Source organism: Notolepis coatsorum, assembly GCF_963971535.1.
Source record: "Notolepis coatsorum genome assembly, chromosome: 5".
In the NCBI taxonomy this organism is placed as follows: Eukaryota; Metazoa; Chordata; class Actinopteri; order Aulopiformes; family Paralepididae; genus Notolepis; species Notolepis coatsorum.
The window spans coordinates 206,280,155-206,295,258 of record NC_140169.1 but is presented as its reverse complement, the minus strand read 5'-3'; the positions used below and the strand labels follow the sequence as shown (position 1 = coordinate 206,295,258).

Below are 15,104 nucleotides of genomic sequence, written 5' to 3'. Positions count from 1 at the left end.
TAAATTGTACACTTTTGTTGGAGTTTAGTGGAGCCTCTCTCACACACGACTATCCCATCTCACGCCCACATGTCTCAACTTTTTGATCTGTTGTCATGGTGATTTAGACAATCGCGCGTCGGGGAATGGGAAGGTCCGGCTTAAGTCAGACTTGACTGGAAATTATCCGGCTAACTCAGTTATCCAGGTACGGGGAACGGGGCCCTAGTATCATTCTACGCGGGTGGCGACTGACTTTGGATGAGTCCTGGTAATGACATAACTAAAACGTTATTTTCTTTTCGCTCGACAAAAGAGAAATACGCGAGTAGCTGAGCGCTGCCATTATCAGTCAGGAATAGTAAACAAAACACGCCCCCAGCACAGGTTTCCCCACAGGCAGACAGGATAATAATAATAATAATAATAATAATAATAATAATAATAATAATAATAATAATAATAATAATAATAATAATAATAATAATAATAATAATAATCACTACCGCTCGCTATCAATCTATGCAGTATATAACGCAAATAACGCAGTAACGAACCATTCAGTAACGCTAATGGCGTTACTGAATTTCAAAAGTAATGCGTTAGAGTACTAGTTATCGCCAAAAGTAACTTCGTTACTGTAACGCGTTAGTCCCAACACTGGTAGTAGAAGACTAAAGTATTATCTGTCCTATTCTCTTAAGTAGTAGTAGTAGTAGTAGTAGTAGTAGTAGTAGTAGTAGTAGTAGTAGTAGTAGTAGTAGTAGTAGACTAAAGTATTCTCTGTCCTATTCTCTTAAGAAGTAGTAGACTAAAGTATTCTCTGTCCTATTCTCTTAAAGGGGAACTATCTTATAAATGGCCTTTTTGAGTGTTTAGCATTGTTTCCTAGCTATGTGAACTTATATTAATATGATCTATGTCTCAAAATTCTCATATTGGTGCATTCTTCCAATTCTCCTCTCACAATATTCACCCTCACTGAACTGAGTCGTTTGAAAATGTGCCTATATGTGATGTCATATAGTCACTGCTGCATGTTAATGTTCAGGGGGGCCGCCGCTGCACGGTGGTTTAGGTGCCCAGACTCAAAACAGCTCGAGATATTGAGGTAGAAAAATGCTGTTTTTGAGGACTTGATTAGAAATACAAAACAATGAATAAAAAAAATATATATATATTACAGAGGTGTTCCATAGACTCACAGGAATTGTGTAAAAGTGCCCAAATAGTGAAAGAAATAGTAAAATAGTTCCCCTTTAAGTAGTAGTAGTAGTAGTAGACTAAAGTATTCTCTGTCCTATTCTCTTAAGTAGTAGTAGTAGTAGTAGTAGTAGACTAAAGTATTCTCTGTCCTATTATCTTAAGTAGTAGTAGTAGTAGTAGTAGTAGTAGTAGTAGTAGTAGTAGTAGTAGTAGTAGTAGTAGTAGTAGTAGTAGACTAAAGTATTCTCTGTCCTATTCTCCTAAGTAGTAGTAGTAGTAGTAGTAGTAGTAGTAGTAGTAGTAGTAGTAGTAGTAGTAGTAGTAGTAGTAGTAATAGTAGTAGTAGTAGTAGTAGTAGTAGACTAAAGTATGATCTGTCCTATTCTCTTAAGTAGTAGTAGTAGTAGTAGTAGTAGTAGTAGTAGTAGTAGTAGTAGTAGTAGTAGTAGTAGTAGTAGTAGTAGTAGTAGTAGTAGTAGACTAAAGTATTATCTGTCCTATTCTCTTAAGTAGTAGTAGTAGTAGTAGTAGTAGTAGTAGTAGTAGTAGTAGTAGTAGTAGTAGTAGTAGTAGTAGTAGTAGTAGTAGTAGTAGTAGACTAAAGTATTCTCTGTCCTATTCTCTTAAGTAGTAGTGTAGTAGTAGTAGTAGTAGTAGTAGTAGTAGTAGTAGTAGTAGTAGTAGTAGTAGTAGTAGTAGTAGTAGTAGTAGTAGTAGTAGACTAAAGTATTCTCTGTATCCACTGTCCGGCAACCAAAGCAAAATCCTCAACTACAACAATAATCAACAAGATCATCTATGCAGACTATACAGTCAGTATTGGAACATTGAGCTTATCCCCCAAAATACACCAGCAGAGCTGCCGTCATGTTAAAGAATTAAAGGAAGAGCAATGCACCTGCACCTGCATATGAAATGCTTTTTAGGTATGTGCTCGGCAGAACCCTTAGATCCTCTGACACTGGTCTCCTAACTGTTCTGCAGGCATAGAGAAGCTATTAGGGTCCTATAGCCTTTGGAACAGCCTACCGGAGGATCTACAGGTTTAAAACAAATTAAAATAAATAAAAGAAAGACACACCTTTTTAGCATTGCTTTTTTTCTGTTTTCTTTTATGCATTGTATTATTTGTTTGTTTCTTGCCTTTTTAATAATTTTATTATTTGCAATTACTTTCTGTGAAACACGTTGAGTTACATTGACTGTATTAAATATGCCATACAAATAAAGTTTGATTGATTGATAAAAATGTTTGGACCCTATAGCCCTATCTCTTGCCTACCAATGATGATGGCCAGTAGTACAGGGAGACTCAAAAGGAGCTTCTATCCCCAGGCCATCAGGATGCTCAATGTGGACTCTATGCTACACAAACCCATCCATTCTACATTACATGCACACACACTAACTTTAAACATTTACCTTAAACATTCACTTCTAACTATTTTTAACACTACACCATATTTGATCTATGTATTACAAAAATGTTGCACTACATCTCTACCAGATTTTAGCATTTTGTACTTTTGTTTTGTATTTATTTATATAGTGTTTGGTCTTCATTATTTTACTATGAAGCACAATTTCAGGAGGCTATACAGAACCAAGCATTTCACTATAATGTACCTTATATGTGACAAATAAAACAAAACTTTGTTGATTGGGTAGAGTCCTTTCTCAGCGCTGTTCGTCATGGTAGCTCCTGATAGTTAGCCTGTCTGTCTGTACAAGCTGAGTGAAGACAACTGGAATCAACATTGTGTGCACTGTGGAGTGAATTTCAGCTGTCCTCAGTCAGCTTGTACAGACAGGAGCATGACCCCATTGACGCTGTCTTGGTTTGTGGCTAAACATTCAGCAACATTATTGGTAAGCAGTGTTGTGCTAGTTACTGAAAAATAGTAACTCAGTTACTTTACTAGTTACTTCATTTCAAAGTAACTTCGTTACTGTACTAGTTACTTACACCCAAAAGTAATGAGTTACTGTGAAAAGTAACTATTTAGTTATTTAAAAAAAAGATTAAAAAAAAAGATTGCTCCCGAGTCCCATGCCCTATAGTACTCAAAATCGGTTGATCAACTTGACAGTTTCCATTCACATCACCGAACTCTGCTAAGCAATGTGGTCTAGATACAAACACAAATCTGACACAAACAAATGTTGTCCCGAGTCATATAATAAGAAGTGCGCCGGTTGAAGGAACAGCCTTGATGTCGCCGGAGCGTTTCATTATAACCATTATAATTCAAGGGTACTACGACTATGCTTGCACCTCATGGTACCAAAGCACCTCAAAGGCGCTTAAAACAAAATTACAAACATCACAAAACAAACTGGTCAGACTACTACTTGACCTGAACCCCAGAACCCACCTCACCCCTGCCCACTTTGACAACCTAGGATGGCTTAGAGTAGACGACAGAGTACAGCAACTTGCAATGGGCCTGGTCTACAAGATACACTATACGACCGGGGTACCCATGTACATGTCAAAATACTTCCCAAAGGTCAGTGAATACCACAACCACTACACCAGAGGAAGCTCAACAAATCATGTAAAACCCAGATTCGGCTCAAACAAGGGACTAAACACGTTTCGCAATTATGCCACAACAATGTGGAACGCCCTACCCAAAGCTAGCGGTAACAGTACTGTATATTTGAATACCGTTTATGTCACAAATGTATCAGTACTAAATACCTATATGTCCCTGTGCCATAAATGTCATGTATGTTGTGTATGTCATAAATGTCTATATGAATTGAAAATGGGGGACCCTGATGGAAACAAGACAAACGTCTTTCTCTGGTCTGCATCCCCTTAACAATTGTATGTATTGAGCCGTACTGTATTGTACCCATTCTGCAATCTGTGAAATAAAGTTTTCATGCATTCATTCATTCACCATCTTGCAAGTTGCAACGTTGTTTAAGATATCAATCAAAGCATTGCAACGTTAGAATAGTTAGGATATCAATTGTGCATGAAAGGACTATATTTATATTGTTTGGTTAGTATTATATGAGATTCCCTGGCAGATTTCGTACAGTCAAAATCCGTTGATCAACTTGAGTTTCACTCACCAAAGTCTGCGGTGGTTGAGATGTAGTGTGAATGAATGAATGAATGAAAACTTTATTTAACAGATTGCAGAATGGGTACAATACAGTACGGCTCAATACATACAATTGTTAAGGGGATGCAGACCTGAGAAAGACGTTTGTCTTGTTTCCATCAGGGTCCCCCATTTTCAATTCATATAGGTAATGAGTAACGTTACGTTAGTCCAGTTGACTCCAGCAGCGCCTCAAACATGTTCTTTATCTCGTTTCCATGTTGTATATTAATTATCTCTCCAAGTAGTTGCTAAATGGTTTGTTAGTTTGTTACTGCATTCTTTGTATGTAGATTCATAGCGAGCGTTTGTTTTGTTTACAATAGAGAGGGTCTATTTCTTTCCGTAGCCGCATTTCTTGCGCACTTCTGATTGGCCAGTGGCCAGACTCGCCTCGTATCATTCTACGCGGGTGGGGATGAGGATAATAATAATAATAATAATCACTACCGCTCGCTATCAATCTACGCCGTATATAACGCAAATAACGCAGTGACGAACCATTCAGTAACGTAAGTAGCGTTACTGAATTTCAAAAGTAATGCGTTAGAGTACTAGTTGCGGCAAAAAGTAACTTCGTTTCTGTAACGCGTTACTTTGTAACGCGTTAGTCCCAACACTGTTGGTAAGTAAGTAATATGGCTAGGGGTTCCCAAAGATCTGAACTATCCCTTTAAGCTTGCTACACCAGCACACTGCAAGGTGAAGTGTCCTAGAGGTGGCGCTGCAGGCTCAAGCACACTCCAGTCTGCTTTGTCTGGTCATCTGTTGCCTTGCAGACTGGAGGGTAGGGATGCATTTCTACCAAAGGTAGCCACATTTCTGGCAGACGCTCTCTGATTGGCCGACGTCAGTTTCTACACTGGTTAAGCTTAGGCAATCTTCGAAGTTGGTTAAGGTTAGGCAAGTTCTTTCGACGGTTAAGCTTAGGCACTCTTTCGAAGTTGGTTAAGGTTAGAGTTTGTCTTAGAGCATGGCGATAGAACGCCAGGTAGTTTGCAGGCTGTTTGACGTGGAAATGGGCAAAGACACAGCTCGTCACGCTATTGGGCGCACATATCACATGACCAGAAACGTCTGCCAGAAATGCGGCTACGGAAAGTATAGACGCGGTAGGTATAGGTGACAGCAGGAAGCAGAACGACCGGAGCCTCTACTCAACATCCTCTGAGAAACTCTGACCATACTAAGGCCACATCCACACGGAGACGGAACCAATCTTTTTCGTTTTTCATTTAAAAAAAGTTTTATGTAAACACGAAATCGTCTCAAGAAATATGTGCGTCCAAACGAAAACCCTGAAAATGCTGGTCTAACTTGTCTTGCTCTAGACTTATTTATGAGTTTGGTAGATCACAACGGAACAATTTTGATTGACAGTCGATTCTGCCAATTACGTCACACCGCTTGCACCCACCTCTGCTGTTCTTACCACCAATCGGAAACTCTTATTTGTTTTTTCACTTCCGGAAAGTCCGCCATTACGCTACTCGAGACTTTTTTCTGGTTGTTCTCCGCGGTGTATTGAAGAACATGTTGTAGCTCTCCATGTCCATTTGTTGTTGATGTTGTTGGCTGGGTTTGTGCATGCGGGTTAAGGGAGAGGTGGGATATTGCGTCATCGGTTCAGGAAAGATGCCTACTGGCTTGTAAAGACGGAAACGCAAGGGTGGCGTCTTCAGATTTGTTCACTCTGGGACCGTTTTCAGAAAATAGTGTATTCAGTGCATACGATCAAATACTTTGGCGGATACACCCAAACTCATCTCTGTGTGTTTCTAGTCTAGTTTCAGGGTGAAACCTGCTGCTGACATTATGTTTCTATAGTCTAGTTTCAGGGTAAAGTTTCAGGTTCAGGTTAGTTTGCTATTTTTAGCTGGTGTCGTTTTCACATGGTTTATGCAGTTCAACGAGGAGCCATAATCATAATCAGTCAACAAACAAGACCCACATCAGCTCCCTGTCCCAACACTGTTCCTATTAACCGTATCTTTTTTTGCATGTTCTCTGTCGTATTCCCCCCGATAAGAGAAACCCAATGGAAAAACATGCACAACAGATCGCTGACGCGTCCCTGACGAAGACGGGCAGGAGCACTTGGATTGGTCCCCGGGGCGCGGTACCTCGCCGGCGCCCCTATCTGCTCCCGGCTGCCCTTGGGGGGAAGGACGATGGGATGGGTCAAGCGCAGAGACTCAATCGCATCGGCGACCCAAAAAACAATGCATGCGTGTGTGTGTTCCTGTGTGTGTGTGCCGCCCATCGCAAGTGTGTCATTGCATGCCGAATAAAGACTTCTAAAAAGTTATATTATTATTATTATTATTATTATTATTATTATTATTATTATTATTATTATTATTATTATTATTATTATTATTATTATTATTATTATTATTATTATTGTTATTGTTGTTGTTGTTGTTGTTGTTGTTGTTGTTATTGGTATTGTTGTTATTATTATTATTATTATTATTATTATTATTATTATTATTATTATTATTATTATTATTATTATTATTATTATTATTATTATTATTATTATTATTATTATTATTATTTTGCCAAAGTACTTGTTGTGGCTGGTGCAGTTCCACCTGCGGTACCTAAACTGGTACTGGCACTCCCTCACGCCCAGCCTGGCGCCCTTGGCCACCTCGCTGACAATCTCCGGCTGGGTCTGGCACAGCTCGGCCTGCTTCCCTGCCAGCCGCTTGGTCTTCCTACAGATACTGTTAGGGTCCATCACCAGAGGACTGCCCACCGCCCTGTCAACGACAGAGGAATAGAAGGTTAGAGACGTCTCCATCACCAGAGGACTGCGGACATAGTGATAACTAGATGAGAACTAGGTGCATAGTGATAACTAGATGAGAACTAGGTGCAGACATAGTGATAACTACATGATAACTAGGTGCATACATAGTGATAACTACATGATAACTAGGTGCAGACATAGTGATAACTACATGATAACTAGGTGCAGACATAGTGATAACTACATGATAACTAGGTGCAGACATAGTGATAACTACATGAGAACTAGGTGCAGACATAGTGATAACTACAGTAGATGGGAACTAGATGCAGACATAGTGATAACTATATGATAACTAGGTGCAGACATAGTGATAACTAGATGAGAACTAGGTGCAGACATAGTGATAACGAAAGGTTATCCTATAACCTAGTTATATCAATACTGGCTGAGCGTCTCGCTCTTCGCCATAATGAGATATCTTTTATCTCCTAGCACCTACTGTGCTCACGAACAAACAATTGCACTCACATGCACGTGACCAGGCCACGCCCCCGCGTCCTACTATATGACGCCGGACATGGTCACACTCTACCTTCCTCCGAAAAAGTTTCCAACACTGAAAACCCAACCAAGGGACCTCAGGGCGCTAAGAGCGAGACGCTCAGCAGGTATTCATATAACTAGGTTATAGGATAACCTTTCGTTATATTATCATACTGGCCAATCGAGTCTCGCTCTTCGCCATAATGAGATATGGGGCAGAGCAGACGCGTGGCCCGACAAGTGTACCCCCTGAGGGCCCACAAGCCCTACTACCAGGGGGGAGGGGAGTCCCGTCCACCCGCCCGTCCTAGCGAAGGGGGGGAGGCAGTCAACTCCACCAAAGTGCGCAAAAAAGGGAACCAGAAACTCCTAAAAGCGCACAGTACAGGCGGGGCCACGTGTGACACATCACCCCGTGGCACACACCCACACACCCCTGCTAACCCACGACAGGCGGGACGCAGGGGAGGTCCCAGACCTCAGAACCACCTGGGAGACAGAACCCCCAGTCATGTCCATGAGGTAAAACTTAACGAAGGGACCCGGGGAGGACCAGGAGGCCGCAGCACAGATGTCCTCCACCGAGGCCCCCCCTAACAAGGCGGCAGAGGCCGCCACTCCACGAGTGGAGTGCGCCCTGACACCTCCAGGGGGGACCTGTCCAGCCAACGTGTAGCACAACCAATGTGACAGGCGCTGCTTGGACAGTGCCTTACCAGCATGAGGGCCACCGTAAGAAACAAAAAGTTGATCGGCAGCCCTGAGATCCCGAGTCCGACTGAGGTAAACCCCCAAAGCACGGACAGGACACGTCAGATGAAAGCTCGCTTCTAACCCACTAGCGTGAGGAGGCGGATGAAACGCCTGAATCACAATATCCCTGGAGCGAAAAGAGCTCCGGATATTATTTGGCACGAAGACTGGATTAGGCCTCAGAGTCGCACCGCTATTGGCACAAATAGACAGGCACTCAGGCCACACCGAGAGAGCACACAGCTCACCCACGTGCTTAGCGGAGGTGATGGCCAGCAGGAACGCAGTCTTGAAAGACAGCTGCTCCAACGGCGCCTGCTCAAGAAGCTCAAACGGGGCCTCCGACAACCGGCCGAGGACCAGTTGGAGGTCCCAACTCGGAGACAGAGAACGTTCCACCGGCTTGAGCAGGAAACGTTTCACAAGAGGGTGGCTGAACAATGTAACGCCCTCAAAACCCACATGACAAGAGGATATAGCTGCGGCGTATACCCTCACCGTCTAGGCCGACAGTCTACCCACAATAGACTGAAGGAAGGAAAGGACAGCATCCAGGGGGCAGGACACCGGGTCCCAGCCCCCCACCTTACACCACTCTTGAAAAGTACGCCACTTACCCACGTAAACCGCAATAGTGGAGGGAGCATGCGCGTTTCAGATGGTGTCGACCACAGAAAGGTCAAGACCCATCCCCTCCAGACGCACCCCCTCAACAGCCAAACTATCAGTGGCTGTTCCAGAACAGGGAACAGCCACAGAGACCCGTGTGCCTGAGAGAGGGCCCGCGATGACCAAGGAACAGGCCAAGGCGGGGCTACCAAGAGCTCGATCAGGACCGGGAACCACACAGCCGTGCCCCGGTCCGGCGCGATTAGGATCAAAGTCCTGTGCTCCCGACGTATCCGCTCCAACAGCTGAGCTATCAGATGTATGGGGGGGAACGCATACAGAATCCCGGGCGGCCATAGATACATCGAGAAGGCATCCACCCCCAAGGGAGGATTGTCCCCCCGACTGACCGAGAACCATAAGGGGCACTGGTGGACTGTCTGCTCGCAAACAGATCCACCGTGGCTTCCCCGAACCGGTCCCAGACTTGTCTGACTATGTCTGGACGTAGTCCCCATTCATCGGAATGTGGACCGCCCCGCAACATCACATCCGCGCCCACATTCTGCTTGCCAGGGATGTAGAGCGCCCTCAGGCTGCGCAGATTGAGAGACGCCCATAGCCAGAGCTCGACCGCCGCCCGGTGCAGACGGATGGAGCGTACTCCACCCTGTCTGTTGATATACGACGCTGTTGTCGTGTTGTCCTTCCTGACCAACACGTGCTCGCCCACCACCAGGTGGCCAAGCCGCTTGAGGACCAGAAGGACCGCCTTCAATTCCAACACATTGATATGCAGTGCAGACCGGGTAGCATGGCACGTCCAGCTGCCCCCTACTGCGTTGGTCCAACACGTCACCCCCCATCCCGTGAGGGAGGCGTCGGTGAAGACCGTGACGTGTGATAGCCTGCTGCCCATGGAGATCCTGCTGGTGAGGGTACCAGTCCTCCCCCAGTGGTCGAGATCCCCCAGTATTGACGTGGGAACCTTCAGTCGTTTCCACTTGCCTCTCACCAGGTCTATTTTCATACTGGAAAACCACCTCTGTATCCTCCTCATGAAGAGGAGAACAAGAGGGACCACAGAGTGAGCAGATGCCATCATACTGAGTAGGCGCATCACGGACAGCGCTGTAACCGTCCTGCCAGGACGGAGCCCCCTGAGCGCGTCGAGAATAACCACTCGCCGCCGCTCCGAGAGGGTTGCCCTCATGGACCTTGAGCTTAGAACCAAACCCAAGTACTCCACCTGTTGACTGGGAAGAGTACTCTTCTCCCAGTTCACAGCAAAACACAGACTGGTGAGGAATTCCACCACCAGCCTGGTATGAGACCTGGCGACCTCCTCCGACCGGCTGAGGAGCAGAATGTCGAGATAGAAAATAACTTGTATCCCCTGACGACATAGAGGCTCCAGCGCAGTCTCTACGCACTTGGTGAATGCGCGGGGGGCCAGAGAATAGCCGAACGGCAGCCTCTGGTATTCGTACACTACACCCTGAAAGAGGAAGCGAAGGAATTTCCTGTGAGGAGGGAAGACCGGGATGTGAAAATACGCATCCTTCAGGTCTATGGAGGTGAACCAGTCTCCCACTCTGACGGAGCTTATCATGTGTTTGACGGTCAACATCCTGAACCGCCTCGTCACAATCAGCCAATTGAACGCAGACAGATCCAGAATAGGTCTGACACCTCCCGATTTCTTGGGCACCAGAAAATACCGGGAGTAAACGCCACACATCACGTCCCCCCTTGGGACCACGACGATGGCTCGCTTCGCTAACAGAGATTGGATCTCGTCGGCCAGAGCTGTCACTGCTGCTGACCCTGACAACAAGGTCTGCACCAAACCTGAAAACGGAGGGTGGGGTAGCGCAAACTGCAACACAAGCCCCCGCCTCAGCGTTCTCTCCATCCACCTCGACATATGGCACTGCTGTAGCCATATGTGATGATAATTCCAAAGCGCACCCGCCGCCACTTGGCGCTGGCCCGCCAGGAACCGTAGATAGGCGGCCCGGTCCCACCCGCTGTGCGTTGCCAACCCTGGACCCGCCAACCGCGCAAGCAGGGTGTCTCGTGGAGTCGGGACATCGGACCCTGACACTACTAACGAGGCAATCGCACCCAAGGGGGGACCCCGACAGAAATGGCCAGTTTGATACGGGGGAAGCTGACGTCACACTGGGTGACAAAAGCTCCCCCACTGAACACCTCCCCAGCATGGATCGCTGAAGAACTGTTCTACAGCTGGACATGCGAGGTGCGAGGACCCCACACTGCCCGATAGGCAGGGCTACACACCGTAGCCCTGCAGTGATATTACTACCACCCAAATCACGCGCGCCTGCCTGACCACTGCCGGTCATCCGGCCGTGGGAGGCACTAACGTGATACCCGGCCTGGCGGGGTTGGGGGAACCCGCGCTGTGCCCCAAGAGGCCTCGAGCTCCCCTGCTGACAACCTTTGTTGGTGACAGTTATAACACCAGGCTCACTAAACACAGACGCAGAACGTGTGGTGTGGGAGCCGCTTGACAGCACATCATTCTCACGGACAGACCCAGGCCTAGCCATCAACTGGGTGTCAGCCCCTGTCCCCATGAGAAGCGAAACGTGGGGCCGCTTGCGCTTCATTGAAGGCACGCGGCCCGCAACCAAAGGAAACAAATCAGAGCCCTTATCCCTCTGGTGTTGGGGGGGGGAGTGACCGGAGAGCGAGCTAGACAAAGCTAGACGTTTTTTTAGGGCGTGCTCATCTAATGCAGCCGATCCCTCGGCCGCCAAGGCTGTCGGCCTTGCGATCACCTGTTTTCGTTGTGTCCAGGGTACCTCAGGCGGGGGAAACATGGCCGCTGGTTGAGGGCCTCGCCACAGCCTCTGGCGAGGCCGGGCCCTCACCTCTGGCTGCGCGGTGTGGGGCCTAGGTCAAATACCGCCCGCGCTCCTGCGGAAAGACCAAAGTCCCTCTGCGGAGAGGGGAGCCCTGAGGAGGGAAAAAAACGTCTCACCCCCTCAAGGGGAGACTGATCCAACCAAGATGTCTGTAAACAAGCGTTGACAGCATCCTAGCCCTCCCTGCAGTTATAGCTTGCGGCTAGGTCAAAGCTAATAACGTCAAAACCTTGCGCGATGTTTCGACGTCGGCTGGCCTTCTAAGGCCCGGCACCCGACACCATTTTTTACAGAAAAAACAGCAATTCGAACAATGTTACTAGTCGCTGCTAATTCTATACCGCTTAACAGCCCACCAGCCACCTGCCGGGCCGACTCACCTCATGGCGTCGGCCGGGCGGGACACCGTTCCAACATGTCAGAGGCAAAGGACTGATGCCACCTGCTTCACAAGCACGGAGCACCAGTGGTGGCTGCAACAAAAAACGACTACTAGTGAAGCACTGCCTCACTAGTAGGAATGCAGCAACCTCCACTGTGGTGTGCACCCATGAAGGGGTAAATGAACGAAAACTCCACCAACACACTGCAGAATGGGCTAGCCCAGTGGTTCTCAAACTGTGGTACGCGTACCACTAGTGGTACTTGGTGGTACTGCTGGTGGTACTTGAAAACATTTACAAAAAAAATAAGGCCACTGAACTTAGAAGCAGGCCAGGCCTGTGTTTCTGGTTGCGGAGGCGCGATAGTTAGATAACCTAAGTGGGGAACAACCAGGAGATCAGTGTGACAGAGAGTAATGCAGTCTAAACAGTCATAAATCTTTAATTCAACTTCAGCCCTGATCATAACCATTTATTTTTTTTAGATTTTTTGTAATGTCAGATGAAAAATGAAATACTCCCACTTTTCTGAAAAGAGTTGGGGTTAAATCTGACATTGCAAAAAATGCATCAAAATATGTGTTGTTGCTAATCATTGACACATGCCTAGCCTGTAATAATCCCCCCCAGATAAATTTACTTTGCATTTGATATATTGAAAATATTTTACTTTTTGTGTGTTTTTTTTACAATAATTTGTGATGCCATCACACAAACTGGCATTTAAAGGGTAAAGAAAATTTAAATCCTGCACCAGAATGCAGGAAATTAGGTTGTTCTAACAAAATAATTGTGTGTGTGTGTGTGTGTGTGTGTGTGTGTGTGTGTGTGTGTGTGTGTGTGTGTGTGTGTGTGTGTGTGTGTGTGTGTGTGTGTGTGTGTGTGTGTGAGTGAGTGTGAGAGAGAGAATGAAGGACAATTGCTTGCTGTGTGTGTGAGAGAGAGAGAGAGAGAGAGAGAGAGAGAGAGATAGATAGAGAGAGAGAGAATTAAGTACATTTGCTGAAATACAGTTGTTCTTAATTTTCTCACTTGCTATGTGAGAATGTTAGTTATTATGTTCTCAATGCCCCTTGCATTGTATGAGTTGTGTGGAAGAGTTTGCTAGTTCTAGTGCTACCCCTTTGTACATTGTGGCTGTGTCTGACAAAAGTTAACAATAAATAATGGTTCTTTGATTTCTCCAGCGCCTTCAACACCATCCAGCCATCACTGCTAGCGGAGAAGCTCTCTGCGATGCAGCTGGAGCACGGCTTGGTGGCCTGGATCAAGGATTACCTCACTGAGAGACCGCAGTACGTCAGACTAAAGGACAGTCAGTCTGACGTACTGGTGAGCAACACCGGCACCCCCCAAGGAACTGTGCTGTCACCCTTCCTCTTCACCCTCTATACCTCAGACTTCTGCCGCAACTCAAGCGGGTGCCACCTGCAGAAGTTCTCAGACGACTCCTCCATCGTAAGCTACATCACTGACGATGATGAGGAGGAGTACAGAGCCCTGGTGGAGAGCTTTGTGGGGTGGAGCGACAGCAACCACCTCCAACTCAACACCAGTAAGACCAAGGAGCTGGTGGTGAACTTCCGGAGGGTCAAGAAGAGGCAGACATAGTGATAACTAGATGAGAACTAGGTTCAGACATAGTGATAACTAGATGAGAACTAGGTTCAGACATAGTGATAACTAGATGATAACTAGGTGCAGACATAGTGATAACTAGATGAGAACTAGGTTCAGACATAGTGATAACTAGATGATAACTAGGTGCAGACATAGTGATAACTAGATGAGAACTAGGTGCAGCCAAAGTGATAACTAGATGAGAACTAGATGCAGACATAGTGATAACTAGATGAGAACTAGGTGCAGACATAGTGATAACTAGATGAGAACTAGATGCAGACATAGTGATAACTAGATGAGAACTAGATGCAGACATAGTGATAACTAGATGAGAACTAGATGCAGACATAGTGATAACTAGATGAGAACTAGGTGCAGACATAGTGATAACTAGATGAGAACTAGGTGCAGACAAAAGGGGTAAAATGGAGGGGGATTTATTTTTATTTATTTTTAAATTATGTTGATAATTATTCAAATATCTTTAATATTTATTTTCTAACAGGGCCTAGTTCTGTGTCCGTCACCAAAGGGCTTCACACTGCGCTGGAATAAACACTGAAACCTACTCCATAGTGCACCCTATGTAGGTTTCAGCTGTTTCTAGAGGCGACATCGTCTCAGAAGGTTCCTGGTCATCTGGTAAGCAGATGGTTATTTTATATAAATGCAGTCCATTTACCATTTTTCCTTTTTCAGGGCTTGAAAAGACTGGACATTGTGGCCCCATTGACTTTGCACTGGTTTTGTGGCTAACTAGCCATAGCTGTGGGGTATCCAGCATGAAGAACAGTATGGACTGTGCTGAGAAAGATGCACAGAATCCTTAAGTAGGACATAGGACTAGAGGTCTAACACTCTAAAGATGCACAGAATCCTTAAGTAGGACATAGGACTAGAGGTCTAACACTCTAAAGATGCACAGAATCCCTAAGTAGGACATAGGACTAGAGGTCTAAGATTCTATAGATGCACAGCATCCTTAAGTAGGACATAGGAGGGGAAAGGAGAAAGAGAGAGAGAGAGAGAGAGAGAGAGAGAGAGAGAGAGAGAGAGAGAGAGAGAGAGAGAGAGAGAGAGAGAGAGAGATAATGGAGATATGACTCCATTCCTGGAGTTTTGCTCAGCACTGACTTATGATTGCAAATGATGATGCAAATAAAAAACAAAACTGTCCCAGAACAATTCAAATAGACCAGCTTCTAACTGAGACCAGCCTTTATTAGTAGGGATG

General features: G+C 45.7%; 1 protein-coding gene across 1 annotated transcript in view; it reads right to left on the bottom strand.

Moving 5' to 3' along the window:
- Positions 1-15,104, bottom strand: part of wnt6b (wingless-type MMTV integration site family, member 6b) — a gene marked incomplete at its 3' end in the record, with an annotated part of 377,085 nt that overhangs the window by 221,498 nt on the left and 140,483 nt on the right. Inside the window, exon 2 of the mRNA XM_084314860.1 lies at positions 6,852-7,072. Within this exon, the coding sequence (XP_084170986.1) occupies positions 6,852-7,072 (221 nt within the window). The remainder of the gene's footprint in view (positions 1-6,851; positions 7,073-15,104) is intronic.